Raw genomic sequence first — 20,119 nt, forward strand, 5'->3', positions numbered from 1 at the left:
CATTGATTCCTATGGGGAAAGTAGTTTAGGTTTTCAAACATTTCAGATTTCAAACAGTAATCAGGAATAAATTAAGTTCTAGAACTTAGGTTCCACAGTATTGACTTTTTACTGCTATTTGTGTACAGTGTATATGTAATAAAAATAAAAAATAAATAAATAAACAGGATGGGATGAAGAGCAAGAACAGTATAGAATTTTCTGTCATGATTATTCCTTCAAGGGAAAGTGTTAGGAATGTCTGTCTGGTATAGATTGAATTTGAGTTTATTGTTGCAGTTTTTGCATTTAACATGGTACATGGGGCTCAGTACTAGAGGTAATACTGTCACATGGGTGATAAACTGCACAGACAACACAAAGATATTCATCATTAGTAGCAATAGTTATCAAATGAAATACAGAATCAAATAAATTTTTTTTTTTTGCTGGTAGTAGAAAAGTACTAGTATGGTGTAGTCACCATCATCATTGTAGTACTAGTATTTTTTTTTCAATCATTGTTTTTCTTGTTTCTGTTGTTCTCATTTTTGTTGATGTAACAGTGGAAATAGTAATTATAATATTATGGGAATTACCAGCAGTAGTGAAGGTAATCATAGTAATGAAAGTATGTACATTGTTATAGTGACTGTCTGGTGACTACAGAGAGAATAGTTGTAGTAATGTAAAAAATTGTAGCAATAATAGTAGTAGTAGTAGTAGTAGTAGTAGTAGTAGTAGTAGTAAAAGTATGTAGGTAGTAGTTGTACTTTTTATCTATTCAAAAACTCAAACGAATCCAAAATTTGAAGTGTCTAATCCCAAAGATTTCAAATAAGAGACTGGATTTGTACAGTGGCAGTCATGTACAAGAGAAGCTCTGATCAGATGTAAAGCAACATGAAGATAGTTTACAGAAAAAAAGAAAAGAAAAAAGAATGTGTTGAAGAAAACTTTTTTTTTCACAATTTGAGCAGTATGTTTTGCTTTTGCAACCAAAAATTATTATATTTAAAATTGAACAACATATTTTGTAAGTAAATATTTTTGGCTTGGAAAACTTGGATAAAATCATAATTCATAAATTGTTTGTAATTCAGCAAGTTGAATTAATGGCAGATCTTCAAAAGAAGAACTGTAGCCTGTCTTGCTGAGGGAACATGACTTGTTTTTAACTAGTAAATTTATACTAAGCTTGATTTTTTGTTTTTTTAGGAGGCAGGTTATTTACCTATTTACTGAGTATGTGGTATTTAACTGCCAGTGTTCAAGGATGACAGTGAGTGAAAGATTTACTTGTGATGTTGAGATAAAATTTTCTTATTGACTGAGGTCAGAAAAGTTTCTGTGGTGTACACAGTTGGCCAGGGCCCAGTGATGGATTTGTGTTTCTTTTGGTCTTACAGAAAAAAGTTTTCATGGAGCAGAGCTGGACAAACCAACAGAGAGCAGCTGCAACAAAGGTTAGAGATATTTGACCAGAAAAACATACTTGGCATTTGATATAATTTTAGGCAGTGTAAATTGTGGGGGTGAAACTAGCACAGTTTTAAAGTTCTGTCTGTGTGATGATTGGTTTGCAAAAACATTAATACATAAAAAGGTGATTGCTATATTTCTAACAACTACAATGCTACTAAAGGATTATGTGATTCAAGGAACACTTAATTTATTGTGTATTTTGTAATTATTTGTCTATTTATTGTATTTATAGTATGTTTGTTTACTATTAATTAACAGTTTATATTCCAGGTTGCATGGCATAATTTTCATGTTTTTAGGTGAAAAATCTTCAAATAGTTTTCAGCACATTTAAACCTGTTGGTATCTTTGATCATATCATCATTGTTTTTTTCTCCCAATTTACTGCGGGCCTTGCATGTGTATTGTGCAGTTGAGAACTAATACATACTTGTTGAAATTCAGCCACTTGCTATTCCTAAAGAGAAAAATGAATGAAAGAAGGTAGCCGAAAGCATCACTAAATAATAGTGATTTAAAACAAGATAACTGGAGTAGGAAATACTTTCATTCAAACTGATCTTTCCATATCCAGCTGTATAGTGTTGGAAGATTTTTGTACTATAAATCTTTCAGTATTATTACTGCCAATTGATCATATTGATATACAAAGGTTGTTACATATTTATATGAGGATGAATTTATGTGTTATTATGTTAGTGTATTTTGAAGGATTTGATATAGCATTCATCCATGGTGCTCATTTAACTGTCTGCTTATCTCAGTTTAGGAATCTCAGGAATACCATTGGAAAATATATTTTCTTACAATTCTCTCTTAATTTCATGGTGACATCTTACACACACACACATACACACACACACACAATATATATATATATATATATATATATATATATATATATATATATATATATATATATATATATATATATATATATATATATATATATATATATATATATATATATATATATATATATATATATATATATATATATATATATATATATATATATATATATTAGTAGAGCCCATAAGCTTTTTTGTCAGACCAATTCCTTCAACCTCTCACTTACCACCACGATGCTGCATCTCTTGCTGTCTTCTGTAGTTATTTCTCCAACTTCTGCTCTTCTGAACTTTCTGTGTGCCTCCTCCTGTCTTGTGGTGTCACTGTACAAGACTGCTTCTCACCCTTATACTGCTCATTGTATTGATGCAAGAGTTAATCAGTATCTTCACTCTTTCATTCCTTTACCTGATAAACTCTATTACTGTTTCAAGGGAGGAATATCAGGGCATCTCTATAAATTGATCTAAACATTTTAATCCTTCGTAATTAACTTTTATTTAAGATTAGAAATTGAGCATTCTCTCTCTCTCTCTCTCTCTCTCTCTCTCTCTCTCTCTCTCTCTCTCTCTCTCTCTCTCTCTCTCTCTCTCTCTCTCTCTCTCTCTCTCTCTCTCTCTCTCTCTCTCTCTCTCTCTCTCTCTCTCTCTCTCTCTCTCTCTCTCTCTCTCTCTCTCTCTCTCTCTCTCTCTCTGTCTATAGTTGGCCTCTCACATTTTATTATGTGAAATTATGTAATGTGAACACTCAGTGGCTTCTTGCTCTTCTTTTCCATCTCTCTGTCATCAAGTACAAGCAATAGCCTGAAGTCTGAATGTTTTTTTTTTTTTTTTTCAAGATAAGAAAACTAATGATATAATGTATTTTGAATTTAGTGCATGTCTGTCAGTAAAATGAGTTGATAATATGAAAGCAGTGGAAAGTATTGACAAAGAGTATATGTGTATATTTTTTTCTGGTGTTATTTACATCTTTATTTCACAAATAGTCATGTTATTCTTCAGTTTCATGTTGTATATCCATAAGATGATCAGTGAAATGTAACAATAATTATCTTTATCAGAGTAGTGGGAATATATATATATATATATATATATATATATATATATATATATATATATATATATATATATATATATATATATATATATATATATATATATATATATATATATATATTTTTTTTTTGTGTGTGTGTGTGTGTGTGTGTGTGTGTGTGTGTGTGTGTGTGTGTGTGTGTGTGTGTATTTATATTTTTTGTTATTATTATTATTTGTTAAGAGGCATATTTATGAAGTAGCACAAAAGTTTACATACTAATAGAATCTTTAATAATGAGAGCAAAGGTGAGTCGTGAGAATCATCATTCTCTATGAAACATGGCTTCATTTACTTACATGGTTCAAGTATATAGATCTGTTTCCTAAAAGTTTCACATCATATTTTATTATCTTATTATGTTATTAGGTGTTAAATGCAGCAGTTATTTAAATACACTTCAGTTAGTGTATATTAAAACTGTCTGCTAAATTAGATTTAATCTAGTCCTCTTCTCTAGTAAGGTAAGTAATTCTTAGACTGATGTAACATTAAATATATGACAACACCTAATCACCACTATATAACTCCTATGTAATGCTACTTATTTCAAGAGATTATGGCTGAGAAGGTGGAAGGAGAAATTAGCAGATTGGGAGATACAAACAAGCAAGTCTAATCAGTAAATTAATTGTGTTTGTATTAAAGTATAAGGACTGTTGGATCATTGTCTTGTTGAACAATGGAATTGAAAGACATTCCATATTTGTGAACATTGTGATTGTTCCTTTTTATGTTTTTTTCTTTTTTTTTTAATATTGCAGGGTGGGGGTGGTGGGGAGCCAGCCTCCAAGAGGGTGCGGCTAGGTCACCACCAAAGCAGTATTGGTGGCCAACAGAACTTCTCTCACATGACACAACGCAATCACCCAAATCAGGTAGGTCTATAAATTTTATAGTGATGCTAAATATATAAGTTGATAATCATCACCCTTTGCCATGCTAGAGGCATTGCTGAACACTGAAAAGAAATTTCATTTATATAATGTGTGTTGTAATATGGCTGAAAACTTTATCTTTCAAAATTTGTAATTAGTTAAAGGTTATGATAGATATATTACTCAAAATTTGGAGATATCAATACTTATCAGTTATTACTAAGGTAATTTCCACTTCTTAATTATCATTATAAATGTGATTCTCAATTGTCATTTGTAAGTTTTTAACAGTTTCAACACCTTAGAGCCAGTATCATCACTGTCATCATCATTGCCTTTGTAGTATGCATATCAGCAGGTGCCTGTACACAAGAACTTACCTAAGGGAATGGCCATAATAAATTTTCATTTATTTTTGCCTTTCATTTCTTTCTCAGCATGCTCCAACTTAAACAGTTGCTGCCACCATCACTGCCTACTCATGTAATGTCAGCAATTCATATTCATGAAATTCATATAATAAGACTGAGTTAGTAACAGAGCAATGTCTTAGGTTGCTCAGCCTTTTCATTATTTTCTTTTTACAAGTAAATGGTGATTATCAGTGACACAGTAGTTGCTGCTGCCACACTCATTGTTTTTTTTTTACAAGTAAATGGTGATCAGCAGTGACACTGTAGCTGCTGCTGCCACACTAACCATTTATTCAGACTGTGCAACACTTTGAATTGTAGTACATGTTCAGCATTGTAAAACACAAATTAATTTTCACAACCGTGAATACTAAATATATTCAACTCTTGGAATTGAGTCTGTGATGTAAGATGCCCTTCAATCAGAGTATTTATGGGAGATTGAGGTTTTGAGTTATTTATCTTTACTGTAGCATTGAATATTTGCTTTGTTTTGTTTCAGCAACAACATCCAGGCCATGTTCAACAAGGAGGCATGATGAACTACACCAATACCCAGCAGAGCAGCAACTTCAACCAGCGCTACTGAGGCACCGCAGTAGGCTGTTTCAACATTCCATGATGGGTATCACAAATCTTATCAGTTAAACATTGGAAACTATCCTTTGTCTATAACTGTTTTTTAACTTATTTTTGTTATTATTATTTTTATTATTATTATTATTATTATTATTTTTATTATTATTATTATTGTTATTATTATTATTATTATTATTATTATTATTATTATTATTATTATTATTATTATTATTATTATTATTATTACCATTGTAATGTAATGATTAATATTATTACTACTATTACTTTTTTAAATTCTTCTGTGTTGTTGAGAGAGAGAGAGAGAGAGAGAGAGAGAGAGAGAGAGAGAGAGAGAGAGAGAGAATAAAATTTCATGCATAATAAGATTCATCGCTGTGTTTTTATGATACCAACTCAGTAGTATAATTGTACATGATAATACAAACTCACAAGTTGTGTGTGTGTGTGTGTGTGTGTGTGTGTGTTGTGACATACAGGAAATGAGTTATGCTTATACTGTCCTGTCTCTGCTAGTATTCAACTCATATTTAAAATCATGAATACTTCTTGCATAGACCGCTTTCTCATCCAAGTTTCTATGGTTATGTGGAGAAAACTGTGCCTCAATGTCTCCTAAGAGTGGACCTCTTCAGCTTTCATCTGTCCCTTCATGTCAGTTTTGTTTCACACATGTAGATCCTTTCTATTTAGTTTTTTTCACTCCCTTTGTCATTCTGAACAATGTATTTAGGTATCCTCTCTCCTTTCTCATCACTAAGGTTGGGAGCTGCAGTCTGCACAATCTCTGTTCATATGATAGATCTTCCAAATTATGTACCATTTTGGTTGTTGCTCTCTGTAAACTTTCCAGTTTTTTTACACACTTTTCTCATGATGAGACCGCACTATTTGAGACCTGGATATGTCATTGTAACATTTATTCCCATCATCCTTTCCTCCACATAAATAAATACCACTCATTCCTTAACAGCTTAGGGATTTTTCTTGATATTTTCTTTGTGTTTCTGGTAATGAGCTGTTGAAAAAATCACTCCTAGATAATTTTCTTCAGTAACTTTGCTGAAAATTTCAGTTCCCATCTTGTAATTATATCTTCTGATGCTTTTGTCAACACCCCCTTTTTTTATTACTTCCTAAGGTTAAACTCCGGGCTTTCAAAATTTTCCATCCATTTAAGGAAAATATTCTGCATTCCTCTTTTTTTTTTTTTTTTGTGCAGATATGTAAGGTAGTACTTTTTAGGGGGTTGAAAATCCTCTTGATTGAATTGCTTTTGTCACACTCAAGCCGAAATATAACAGGCTTATGACACAATCCTCCTTTTCTAAAATTGAATTGATACTCTGAAAGGATCTCCAAAATGTTCATCTCTCTCTCTCTCTCTCTCTCTCTCTCTCTCTCTCTCTCTCTCTCTCTCTCTCTCTCTCTCTCTCTCTCTCTCTCTCTCTGTGTGTGTGTGTGTGTGTGTGTGTGTTCTTAGTCAATTCAATTTAATGCTGCCTTGTTAATTTTATTTTTATTATTTATTTATTTATTTATTTTATTTATTTTTTTACATTTCTTCCATTTTGGTCGGCTTCTATGAAACTGCTAGGTAACATTTTTCAACATTACATTAGGATAAAAAAAAAAATTATCATGATGGTCTTACTCCATTGACAAACTACTTAAAAACTGAAGTCTGGTGATCTGCAACACATTTTCATGGGAAATTTTACTGCTGCAGAAAAGTTTCGTGTCGCACCATGAAAATGTATTAGCTTTGGAGTTGATAGGTAGCTGATGTCACTGGTAAGTGGTGAAAAGATGTTGAATTTTATTACTGGTAGGTTTAGGGGGCAAAAGTGGAGCTACACACACACACACACACACACACACACAGAGAGAGAGAGAGAGAGAGAGAGAGAGAGAGAGAGAGATTATGTTATAAGACAACAAAAGGCGGGGGAAAGGGGGCTCAACCAGTACCAAGCAAAAGGGAGTCAATGCATCAGCTTGTACTGTACGTACGTGTAGTTTTAAATGCTACAAGCACACAGTAGTCCTGATATTGACATTTGTTTCAGTAGTTATATATTTTAATGAAATTGAAATCAGGAAACATTGCAGAATTTTAAAGAAAAATAAATATAATTAAAATATTTCAGCATGAGAGAGAGAGAGAGAGAGTATGAACTGCTATGATGGATAATTGTCCTTTCGCCGAGACTACATTGAAAACTTATCAAGGACATGGTGCAGCATACCACCACACAAGATCGTGGGCAAGAATTGCTACTATTAGGTCTGCCTTGAGATAAGCTGGGAGGGTAGTTTAAATAGGTACTCGTGTGGAGCCGCATCATTGTCAACATCTGCTGCTTACAAGTACACTCTAATCCTGTAGGAAGCTTGAGAACCTTGATAAGAAGTATGAACGTACTAAGATTTATAGCTATTCTGTCAATAATATATGCCGTGCGTATTTCAAAAGAGGTGTTAGATGTGTTTTCCTTATTTCAGTGCATTTCGAATAAAATAAAACAGGTGGTAGAAAACTTGTTTTATTAGTGGCATTACCAATGAGAAAACACAGCAAATAAAGTAAATAGATAAAATACATATATTTGGTGAACTGTTGGAAGCCGTCTCGGCCACGTCAGGCCCAGCTGGTCTTGCGCTGGATACGCCTGGCGCCACGTCATGCCGCCACACCACACCGCTCCGTGAGGCAGTGAGAGAGACGAGGAATATACGTGGAAGGAAACGAACCATATTCAGAAATATGAACACAAATATCGTGTATATATTGTGTAGGATTTCTGTTTTCTGTTTACCCCATTAGTTATAGTGATCATCCTCAATAAAGATGTCTTTTCTCCATTACACGATGTGATTTTTATATGAAAATTAGGGTTGCAGAGATATGGGAAGCTATAGGATTAAATTAGTGTGTGTGTGTGTGTGTGTGTGTGTGTGTGTATATATATATATATATATATATATATATATATATATATATATATATATATATATATATATATATATATATATATATATATATATATATATATACTCACACAGTTTACGTATACTTCAAAACGACGTTTGGGCATTGAGGCAAGCCAACTGTGTGAAAAAGGATAAGTTACCATTGAGCGGCTGAACTGTCTTCATTTTCTAATTCTATTGTAATATCGGTACCCAATTACTGGTATTTAACACTCCAAAGTAGGGCATATTCAGGGTATGCACCACACTAAATCCTTATTGACATTTTTAAATATGAAGATGCATATGATTATCAAATGGGAATTTTTCTACATTTTCGTTTATTATTGAAAACTGCTGCGGTGATTGCCCTTTATAATTGACAGTATTCACATTCTACGACAGGAAGTGTGTCATAAATTGTACTAAGGACGACATCAAACAGAGTATGAAATAGCAAATAACAAAAATAAATGTATGATCTGGCAAGGCAGTAGTGACGGGTGGTGCACTAGACGCGGGGAGCGGCGGGCGGCCGGCGACACTGTGTGTGACAGCACTCGCCACCAACGGATCACGCATTGCACTTCACACTCGTGTAAGTTTCATTTCCTTTTATGGTGTGATTCTATTCATTTCCCTTGCTCAATGTATGACCGTGTGTAGCCTGTAGTTTGTGTGAACTTATGAGTTGCCGTAGTATCACAATTTTGCCTTGTTTTCATAGGCAGGGACATCTGGGCAGTGTTTAAATGCCGAGTCCACAGTTGTAGATAGATTGGTGAGTTAAAACCGATTTTGGGTCTTCTTTAGCTTCGCAACGTAATCCATTGGGCTTCGTTTTACCACTGTAGCATGATAGAAATAGTGTAGATTGGTTCCACACTGACGGTGAATGGTCTTGTAGGAGAAAGTGGCAGCTGTAGGTGAGTAATCCCTGCTCGCCGCTCAGAATCAGGTCGTTTATTGATGTATTTCAAGTCAGGCTTCATGCAAGGATTTCCATTAATTCATTTGGATCTTTGCGTTAAGCTTTGAGCCACACGATTAAGTTTGAATACGTTATGGTTATTGAATTCAGGGCATTCTTGAGCAATTTTTTGATCTCAATATCCCAATGCTTTGGTGTTGACCAGATAATCCACTACCAAAATTTAGGCTCAGGCTACTCAGCTCCTAAAAAATAAATAAATAAAATAAAATAAATAAATAAATAAAAATAAATAAATAAATAAAAAAGCGTTACAAAGGCTGCATTCATCATTGTGTGTGTGTGTGTGTGTGTGTGTATATATATATATATATATATATATATATATATATATATATATATATATATATATATATATATATATATATATATATATATATATATATATGAGAGAGAGAGAGAGAGAGAGAGAGAGAGATGAATTATGCATTCACAGGAAGCTTGGGGACTTGGTGGTAAAGCAAGGTTTCAGTTAGAGTAGGTAAATCCTACCTTTCCCTAGCCAGGAAGGAGTGTAGGAACTGTCTCAGTTCTGCCAACTATGTGTAAGCTTTATTGCTATGCTGCTTTGAGAGACTTGTCAGAACCACATCTAACTAAATATTTTAACTTTTTGGAACTAAGCAGAGGGTGCTAACTACCTTGGACCCCATATATTCTTGCCAACTGCTGACTGTTTCATTTTGCCACTTCAAGTTGTACAAACTGCCCAACTTCAGTCTTGGCCATGTAGTAATGAAAGGATTTTCAAGATTTAATGTAAAGAAATTAAGGATTGAACATCTTAAAAAAAAAAAAAAAAAAAAGTAAAAATCTTGGTAGTTGTGCAGTAAGGTCCCTCAGATGTTATAACCTTGTAATAATTGATGAACTTGTAGTGGACATATAATTTGTTGGATTGGAGCTGTATAGACCCAGCATAGTCCCAACATACCACCCTAACCACAAAGCCCTCACATAAACATTTTATCTTGATTATGTGTTTTTGTCATCTTGTAGTTAGGGTGAGTCAAAATTCTTTCTCTGGAATTGTGTAACAGTAACTCTTATGAGGGAGGTTTCAGAATACTTCTCCAAGTAATTTCCCTTATGATTCTGGTCTGTCTTGTTTAGGGACTGGAACTTTCATAGTTTTTTTTCTAAGTTTACTGTTTTATTGGGTGATTTTTGTTATTATTTTTTTTTTACTATTGTAATTATATTATTATATTATTTTTATTATCATCAAATATTTTTGTTATTGCTATTTCTTGACCTGATAGTACTATTGTTAATTATATTGTTTTATTTGCAGGCACCAGACTTGTGAAACAAAATGGCCAAGTCAAAGAAAGTTCCTGCTAGTTACTTCAAGGTGGTCAACCCACTCCTGATGCTGCCCACTCTGCTGCTGGTTGCCCTTGCTGTGGTTAGTTTGTGTGTTCTTCACAATAGTATCATGCTATAATTACTCTCACCATTAGTACAGATACAGTCAATAGGGAGTTCATCCAGTGTTTAGGTTTCTCCTTATGATTTTCCAAGAATAAAAAAAAAAAATGATGAAAGTATTTAGGGATAATTCACTGTTATTTGTATTTGCTTATTTTATATTCACATTTAAAGTGGTCATAAGGAAAAAAAATGTATCATAATTTTCTTATATGTATTTAATTAGGGAAGGTAATTGGATGTGAATTGTTGTACTACTGTTGCTATTATATAGTGTTGATATACAGTCAGTGAACAAATCCATGAATTTGCTGGGATGGTTTAGTGGATGGCTTTTTCCTCTTTTCAGATGCTCTCCAACTTTCCTAAATGAAATAATGTAAATCTTTGATACATATTGCACAACTTACCTATAGAATGATTATTGTGAGCATCGGTGCAGGTGATAACTTTGAAAGATCGTGACAAGTAAAATCATCTTTTGTAGTCTGCATTTTTTATTTTCTCTCTCTCTCTCTCTCTCTCTCTCTCTCTCTCTCTCTCTCTCTCTCTCTCTCTCTCTCTCTCTCTCTCTCTCTCTCTCTCTCTCTCTCTCTCTCTCCAAATTTAACATCATTTTCTGATATATAGCTGTAGCTCAGAGCACATCATGTGTATCTGTATACAATGTGAAACTAGTTATTGCATAAAACAAATTTCAAGTGAAACAGGAAGTCAAAAAGATATTGTTGAAGGTCATGCATCTTTGTGGCAATTGGGTAGATTCAAATAATTATACAGATGACTGTACATGACGAGGTGAGGATGCCCTACTCTAGCTGATAGCTGGAAAGGGGAACCTTGGTGTGAGAGACCGTTTGCTATCAAGTTTTCAAAGGATAGTTTCTTATATCAGCATAAATTAATCTTATTAATAAAATTATTGGTTATAATATATTTTTATGGTTATATGTTTGTGAAAAAAAATCATACTTTATTTAATAATACATCAATTATATTCATGCCAAACTCTAACTGGCAGTTCTGGCTGTGCTCGTTTGTTTTATTTCTGTGTATAGTTCAGTTATTATCTGTTTTAACAGTTATGATTGTTCCCTCAGCAAGCACGTATTGTACTCTAAGGATATTAGCAACATTTTATTTATTTCTTATTTTTACTATTTATTTATTTATTTATTTTATTTTTTTATGTATTTGGAAGGCTGTTACCTAAGGGATTAGGTAATAGAAACATCTGCACTAATCAGTAATTGCTGCTTTGAGAGGTATTCACCAATGCACGAGTTATTTATAATTGTTCTAAATAATATACTGTGGTCTTCAGCTCCTTACACATTTAATTAGTTTTTTTTTTCAAATTGCTAATGACTGTAAACATTTATAAGATCTAATGAACGGTCCTCTGGAACACTTGCTACATGGAACAATGTGGTGGAGCTTTTGACAACAGTGCAAAGATTGATAAACATGATAAATATGACCATTTATTTATCTCTACTGATAAAGGTAGACAAATTCTGTGCCAATGAAATAGTTGCCAGTGTACACAAGTACAAGGAGTTTTTTTTAGTCTAGGGGTCTGGATACAAAATTTTCACTTTTTAAGCCTTATCAAATTGATATGAATACAGAACAATGGGGAGGTGATGTGAAAGATCATCACTGTATGTCAATACTGCATATAGAACAAAGATTAAGTGTATTTTTATTATACCTTATTTATATATAAGAAAACTGCAAGACTGGTGGTGACGTTGTTAGGTTGACTGGATCTGTGACTGGCAAACAAAGCAAAAGAATGGGAAAAAACACATTTGTAAAGTACTTCACAAAGTGTGTCATATTTCTATTTGTACTGTATCTTTATGTAGTTTAGTGTATGTCTTTATTTTTTACAGGTAACTTACTTTGACCACAAGTACATCTGTGCACAGTACTTTGGCACTGTGGTATCAGGGTATGCTGAATTAGTGGCCACAAAGTACAAGCTTTACTTAAAACTGGGGTGAGCATTTTGTCCCTTTGTATTTGTCTCTCTCTTTATCGTTATCTGCATGTCTACATTCTCACTGTGATATTCATTTTGTATACATTCTATGAAAGTCTCTCTCTCTCTCTCTCTCTCTCTCTCTCTCTCTCTCTCTCTCTCTCTCTCTCTCTCTCTCTCTCTCTCTCTCTCTCTCTCTCTCTCTCTCTCTCTCTCTCTCTCTCATGGAATAGGAAGGGGTGCATTATTACTGAATGATGCATTTTTCAGGTTGCTGGGTTTGGCAGCACTGCACATAACGGAGGCACTGGTGGCTGTGTACAAATGTCAGAAGCTGAGATTGAATCTGGTACCCACATTGGGATGGGTGCTGCAGACCATCCTCCTTGGCTTCTTCTCTCTGAAGCTGCTCATCTGGCCACACAAGCCTGCACCACAGCAGCACCAGCATCAGCAGTCACAATCCAAGGCTGCTAATGCTGGGAAACAGAACAAGCCACAAAAGAATGCTAAAGCTTCAAAGGCAAAAAAAGAAAAATAAAATGAACTTTGTTAATGCTAATTTTTATTGTTTTGTAACTCCTTCGCCTAATGTGCATGTTGTTATGAAGAGTAAATAAAAAAGGTATTTTATTTGTGGAAGATTTTCTTTGAATCTGATAGCAAAGCAAAACGTTCATAAATTGAAGTAGTTTTATTATTAATACTAATGTTAAAAAAAATCAGTGATAGATTAAAGATAGATAACATGTCACTATCCACTCCATAATGATGGCTTTGAGACTGATGCTTGAACAAAAGCACTGTTAGAATGGAGAGATGTAGTTGTCTACTTGTTTTTGTGAGTGATGCTTGAACAAAAGCACTGTTAGAATGGAGAGATGCAGTTATCTACTTGTTTTTGTGACTAATAATCATGTAATTTATCATTTTGAAGAAAAAATCAAAAGGTTACAAGATGAACTTGTTACCAGTCCAGGCACAACTGGATGTTGGTTGCCATTGGTCATTGCATACTCGTATGTTATGTAGGACATTTTGGCCAACCACGCTGAATGTGGTGGTTGCAGGACTCGTAGGTTTGTGAATGTTCGGTAAAAACAAAAAGTTCTGGCAGTCATAGAGTTGCTTTAATGTTTATGTTTTGCATGATATTTACAGGAGCTGGAATGAATATTAAAATTTAATCTAAGAAAACGTCTCCTGGACATAAAAGGTGTATGAAAATGTAAAATGGCATGTTCGTAAAGTATGGAGCTAGTTGTGAAAATATTTTACATTCTTTTGAGTTCACCCTGGTCAACTGCAGCTATCATAGAGTTGATGTTTTATAAAGAGTTCCATAATTAATTTACATAATGTTTTAATAATTTGTACACACTATCATGTTCAGAAGACATTTCTTTAAAAGACAAAAGTACATTCTAGTTTTCATTTTATAGCTGCTCCACATAGCAAGCAGTCATATGTTAAATGTATTACATATTTTTTGTTTTACAGAGTACATATGGTAAAGGAAAAGCTGGAGATGGAAAGCACAAGTATAGCTCAAGTCCTCTCTACTAAACACAAGTACATGGTTAGCACACACACACACACACACACACACACATACTGTTATGCTGTCTGGTTTTATGGATTTTTTTACTATTCAGCAAGTCTGGATCAGAGACAATGCAGGCAATGGAAAAAGAAAGGTACTGAACTTGGTGGAGAATTCCTGTGTGGTTATACATCTACAACTCTTCAAACTAGGCTGTGATTAACTGCAGTTTGGATTATAATAAGCAACATCCATATTTTGCAAAAATTATGCAAAGTATCGAACATGTGTACATTTTAGATCCTTTCAAAGTATATCAAGATATGGAACATAAATATTGTAAGGTACAATGAGTCTTAAGGCATCCCCAGGGTTACAAAACTGCTAAGGTATGTTGCTGAGAATTTGAACTTGTGGAAGTTGGTGATGGAAGGTCACTATCAACCTGGGGTGCTCTTACACCTGAATTCAATATCAAAATGTTCAGACATACAAAAAATAATACTAAACAATAATGCCTCCGTAATTATCATCCCCCATTGAATGAAAAGCAACTACTGAATGGCTTCTCTTAAATTCATAACAGTGAATATTTTTTTTTTTTTATTTAAGTAGAATTGTAGTACAACAAAATTTCCTGATATGCTGTAGTTATGAAAAAGAAAGAAAAAAAAAAAAAAAAAAAAAAAAAAAAAAATATATATATATATATATATATATATATATATATATATATATATATATATATATATATATATATATATATATATATATATATATATATAAAGAGATCCTTCTTGTGTACATCTTGGCTTTCATTCCACCACTTTAAAGTTTCATGTGGCACTCTTGCCTTTATTTCTTCTTTCTGAATTGTTCTTTGCATTTTCTTATAGATAAAGATATAGCTGAATTTAATCTAGAAGTGCATTTCATTCTTACAGTTACAAGAGAGGATGAAAGCACCAGACCAATGAAGACATGACATTATTCTTGCATGTGCAATGTACTGAATGGATGCAGTGTGTTGAAAGCTGTGGGGCTGTATGTAGTTGGTTCCCATCCTGTTCCTTAAGACAGACAATAAGATGGTAACTTAAGGACAAGAGAAGAAAGCAGGTTGTCAATTACTCTCAAAAAATAATCATAGTTTTCAATATAAGCTTTAGATTATCACTGCCATCCGATTACATACTTTACTCAACAATATTTAACAATACAGTGGTTACATTAACTATCTGAATAGATACATGTGTTTGTACATCAAAAGTGACTGCAAAACAACCTCAAAGGTTGTTCACTGCTGGAAATAAAATGTGATTTATTATCACATTTTATTTCCAGCAGTGAACAACCTTTGAGGTTGTGAGCAAATGCCCTTGAAGTGGTAAAGGACCTATGAAGAATGTATCACTTGATTATTCGGGTTCCCAGTTGGCAACAGTTGGCTGACTTCTGTCCACTGGAGCCAGGAAAGGCTTAACTCACTTCCTGTCCTTTTTGTCCATTATTCAAGAATAAGATTGGAATTGTCATTTACTTAAAGTAACACATGAACTTGTAGCAACATTATGTTGAATCCCCATTTTTATCTTATAATGGAGTGCACAGCTGAGTTAGCCCATGTATGGAATAAAAGGAAACTCTGCCAACATTACACATTCTTCAGTACTGTCAAGCTGCACACTGTTTTTACACTAACATAATATACATATATATATTTTTCTTATTCCTAGATCCCATCACATTCTTTCCTATACACACCATGAGGTGTCTAAATTTACTATTTGGGAGCAGAATTAACACACAATTTACTATATAAAAACCTGTCTCTTTATTTTTTTTATCAGAGTACTAAGTAATTCCACTGATTCATGAATAGGTAGTTGAAGTTTACAGGTACTGAGATCATGGATTACTATAAAACAGGTATCCCCTTCATATGGAGAGAAAGAGAGAAAAAAAAAAAAAAAGGAAAAGAAAAAAAAGCAATCATAGGCCCTGACTGAATTACCAAAATTAACTTCTGCCATTATTTTACTAAATCACAAACCACATGTCATATTAATAATGGATACCATTTGTCTACAAACATTATTGTGCTGTTTTAGCAAGCAATGCTCCTTTGCATGGCAGTTTCCAGGGATGACCTATCAATCAGTTTCTTTAGATTTAGGAACTTCTTTAATTTCTCTCTTAGGCCAGATGAGGTACCATAGAGAGAATATACCGAGGAAAAGTGTCTGCACCATCCAGGCAAGTGTTACAGTAGAGTTCAGTTTCAGCTTCTGGCAGTAGTAAACTGATGCAATCATCTCACCTACATGAATTGCCACTGTAGAGAGAAATCTGGAGGATGAAAATTTACATTGTTATAGGTATGCTGCAAGCCTTAATGTTAAATTTAGTGTTATTACTTAAACACTATCATGAACAATATACTCTACCAAAGATTGCTTGCTGCAGCATTAATATCAAAACTGATTTTGTGACTAATTCTATGCAAATTTTAAGGTTTGTATTTGCATAAGTGCCAATGTAGATACAAAGCTACCCACAAACTTAGCCTTGTTTTTTGTAGTAAAATCAGTCTAACATGCTACTTTACTTTGATAATAAAGATATATATTTAACTACAGTATAAACATAATTAACATGTTCCATTCACATACAGTCTCAGCCAGTTGAACTGATGAATATTCTGTTGATACTGAGTGTCACCTTCATATCAAAACCTGAGTAATTTTGAATGAATGACTAGTATCTCTGGCAGAATTGACTATCTCTTCAGTGCTTCCAATATTAAATAAGGTTCTACAGAAAATTTGTTTTATTTTTCAAAATTTTTTGCATAAATTTAGAATTTTTAAAAAGAAAAGAAAATCTAAAAAAAAAAAAAAAATATTAAAGACATAGCTATATGACACTAAATACCATAGTATGATCTTTCTCTTATGTAAAACACATCCCTGTACAACTACATGTTATGGAAGACAGACTTCAAGGAGGTGGCAAAAGTGGATAGCAGGAATAGGAACTTGGTGCTGATTTTCTATAAGTATTACATAAAGTGTTTCACAGTCAAAGATTTAGGAATTCTAGCTTTTAAAGAGAGAGAGAGAGAGAGAGAGAGAGAGAGAGAGAGAGAGAGAGAGAGAGAGAGAGAGAGAGAGAGAGAGAGAGAGAGAGAGAGAGAGAGAGAGAGAGAGAGAGAGAGAGAGAGAGAGAGAGAGAGAGAGAGAGAGAGAGAGAGAGAGAGAGAGAGAGAGAGAGAGAGAGAGAGAGAGAAACATTAAAGTAAAAGCATGCATACATCTTCAGAAGCTTATATCCAACAAGCTTGAAATTTAAGCTTGCACTTATAATTATGGTGTATGGAAGTGCAATGCTGATACTAAGAACTGATGAAAAATAAACGCAAAAAGATTAATAACTCAAAGAGCTTTTAAAAGAATTTAACTAGAATTAAAGACAATATGAATAATTAAAATCTGAAAATAAATAGAGGACAGATAACTTGTGCAGGAAATGACTGACTGACTGCACCATTACATATCTGTTAGGTGAAAAGAAACTATCTGACACAAAAATATAAATTTAAATCATTGTAGACAGTAAGGACTTGACAGAAATGTAGTGGATTTAATGATAATGATAATGATGATGGTGGTAATAATGGCATATTTTAAAGCTTTCAAAATTCAGTTTTAGTTTGACTTTCCATCTCATTGTATTAATTTTTTTGAAACGGGATTACTGAAGATGGGTATGTAAGTCCTCATATATCAGACATTATCACTTAAGCAACAGGCATTCCATCAAATAACCAGAGGTAGGTGACTAAGAATCTATACTCACATTTGCTTGACGGCATTGTTGTACTCCAATCCAAGCCATGTGGCAAGGTTAGCAACACGGCCAAAGAATGTTGGAGATATGTTCTCAGGGTCCAACCATGCCATCTGGAATAAGAAATTCTGAAGGCTGAATCATGTATTTTCATCTCTTTAACCAATATTAATCTTTTTCCCACTTTGTACTCATTGGATAAAACAAGATAATATGGCTTTTTTTGTGTGTGGTTAGGTGCTATTGACTTGCAATAAAAATATTGTTGTAAATTAAATCTAAGTAGAGTTGCAATAATTTCCTATAATACTTTACTGTTATCTCTGTGTTTTCTTTTCAACTTCACTTTCAAAATCTTACAATATTGTACTTTTAATTTCCAATATCTGGATACTGTAACTAAAATACAGTATTAAGTGGATGTAAAAGATGAAAATATATATCAGTTGAGCAGACCAACTTTTGAATGTATATAAGTCAAAGAATGGCTAATGAAGAGATGGTGTAAGGATGTGAATGAAATATACACTAATGTAACATATAAAATTTCAAGCTGAGGATGCAAAAGCAAGTTCCAATGTAGTGAGGAATGTGGAGTGGCAAGGGCGTGGCAGGCTCTGAAGATCCTCATTTCTGCTCCAAGAACATGTAATTTTGATGGAATCTGGTCATGTCCTGCCAGTGTTATTTTATTCAAGGCTGGATGAATAGGAACTGCAGCTCCAAAATTTGTCTCCAACTAGCATGAGATTTGAACTGAGGACCTCTTGGTTGAGCTTACCACTTTAATCACTATTGCTACTGGCCAAGCAATTCTCCAGATTCATTCTACATCTAGATTTAAGTAAAGACTTGTCCATATAATCAATATATTTCCATGTATTTCTTTGAACATCAATATATTTTGTCTAAATAAATCACTGCCCTACACTTGAGTGATCTGATGAAAAAAATAAAATAAATAAATAATAATAATAAAAAACAAATAAATAAAAATAAATAAGTAAATACAAAATTACTGCATTTCTTCAAGAAAAAAAAAAAAAAAAATTAAGACATACAATAGCAAACTTTAAAATACAAAAGTATGGTAACAAATTGGTTGCATGAATTCTGGGTATCATGTGAATAATGAATGATCTGTAGTGACAAAAGTAAGAACACAATCCTCCTTACCAGCAACAAATACAACCCAACACACACCACGGAGATCACCACAGGGTTAGTGAGCTTGAAGTAATTTTCTGGGAGCCTTTTGTACTTTCCCATTCCTGCAAACCTGTGAGACGAAATTTTTTAAATTATTTTCTCAAGATATGCCACTTACATTGATATCATTACAGTTAGCTCAGCCTGGGTTCCAAGTTTTTGATGTTTAAGCAAGATGTCATCCACCTTGGGAAAAGTCTCAATATTCAGAATCTCGTTTCTTGCATATTACCATTATCATTTCTATTATTCTGATACTGTTTCCATCAGTATTGTCATTAGAGTACACAACATTAGTGGCAGAGGAATTCAGTATGTCTGCTGATTCCTCTTATTAGGCTTGTATACTATGACCGCCCCCTGTCAAATTATGCTCCATCTAATCACCGGGATCGTATCGTAACCCTAAACATTTCTTACATCTAACAGACCTACCCAAACTACGGTGTTTTCAAGGGTGTTTACACTATTTTTGGAAATGTTTAGTACCACGAAGTGATCAAAGGCGTGGCAGGTCACCCGTAACTAAGCTTATCTTTCGTCACGCCTGTCCTGTCATCCCGTGGCTGCCGCTGGCTGGTTTTGTGTACAAACAAACACAGTTGCCAAGTGGAGCTTATATATGATGCTGGATTAATGTCTAAAAAATTCTTAGAAGGCACTAAACATTGAAAAAGACCTAAATATATAAACGAAAGCTCTAAGATTATGCATAAAGACGTTAAAATCAAACAAAACTTTACATATGAAAAAGGAGAACATTTTTTTTTTTTGGTACGTTCTTTTAAACTTTAATTAATGTCACCATTTGTGCAGTTAAATGCAATCCCAATA

General features: G+C 33.4%; 2 protein-coding genes across 5 annotated transcripts in view; one reads left to right on the top strand and one right to left on the bottom strand.

Moving 5' to 3' along the window:
• The window catches only part of LOC135100908 (cyclin-dependent kinase 8-like), a 45,845-nt gene extending 32,528 nt beyond the window's left edge, over positions 1 to 13,317 (top strand). The window contains exons 11-17 of one of the 3 annotated variants that reach the window (XM_064004475.1): positions 1,389 to 1,445; positions 4,179 to 4,292; positions 5,208 to 7,715; positions 8,681 to 8,873; positions 10,561 to 10,674; positions 12,596 to 12,702; positions 12,955 to 13,317. In XM_064004475.1, coding sequence (XP_063860545.1) covers positions 1,389 to 1,445; positions 4,179 to 4,292; positions 5,208 to 5,294 — 258 coding nt within the window. In that variant the 3' untranslated portion in view covers positions 5,295 to 7,715; positions 8,681 to 8,873; positions 10,561 to 10,674; positions 12,596 to 12,702; positions 12,955 to 13,317. The remainder of the gene's footprint in view (positions 1 to 1,388; positions 1,446 to 4,178; positions 4,293 to 5,207; positions 7,716 to 8,680; positions 8,874 to 10,560; positions 10,675 to 12,595; positions 12,703 to 12,954) is intronic. The other 2 variants (XM_064004486.1, XM_064004493.1) reach the window with 2 other exon arrangements.
• A 2,720-nt stretch (positions 13,318 to 16,037) lies between these two features.
• LOC135100915 (uncharacterized) lies at positions 16,038 to 19,878 on the bottom strand. Of its 2 annotated transcripts, none has more exons than XM_064004509.1 (4): positions 19,721 to 19,878; positions 19,253 to 19,355; positions 18,086 to 18,189; positions 16,038 to 16,576 (listed from the first exon to the last, which is right to left on the bottom strand). In XM_064004509.1, the coding sequence occupies exons 2-4, from the start codon at positions 19,343 to 19,345 to the stop codon at positions 16,381 to 16,383; spliced, it is 393 nt and encodes a 130-aa protein (XP_063860579.1). In that variant the 5' UTR covers positions 19,346 to 19,355; positions 19,721 to 19,878; the 3' UTR covers positions 16,038 to 16,380. The 2 variants fall into 2 exon arrangements, with proteins under 2 accessions (XP_063860579.1, XP_063860589.1); XM_064004519.1 differs by having other exon boundaries at positions 19,775 to 19,872.
• Positions 19,879 to 20,119: the final 241 nt, after the last annotated feature.

The sequence above is a fragment of the Scylla paramamosain genome, chromosome 1 (assembly GCF_035594125.1).
Source record: "Scylla paramamosain isolate STU-SP2022 chromosome 1, ASM3559412v1, whole genome shotgun sequence".
NCBI classification, from domain to species: domain Eukaryota; kingdom Metazoa; phylum Arthropoda; class Malacostraca; order Decapoda; family Portunidae; genus Scylla; species Scylla paramamosain.

Coding starts and splice junctions, on each gene's coding strand:
- LOC135100915 (XM_064004509.1), bottom strand. CDS start 19,345: ATGGGAAAGTACAAAAGGCTCCCAGAAAATTACTTCAAGCTCACTAAC. Junction 18,190..19,252: donor TTGGGTTGTATTTGTTGCTG/GTAAGGAGGATT, acceptor TTCTTATTCCAG/ATGGCATGGTTGGACCCTGA. Junction 16,577..18,085: donor AACAATGCCGTCAAGCAAAT/GTGAGTATAGAT, acceptor TTCATCCTCCAG/ATTTCTCTCTACAGTGGCAA.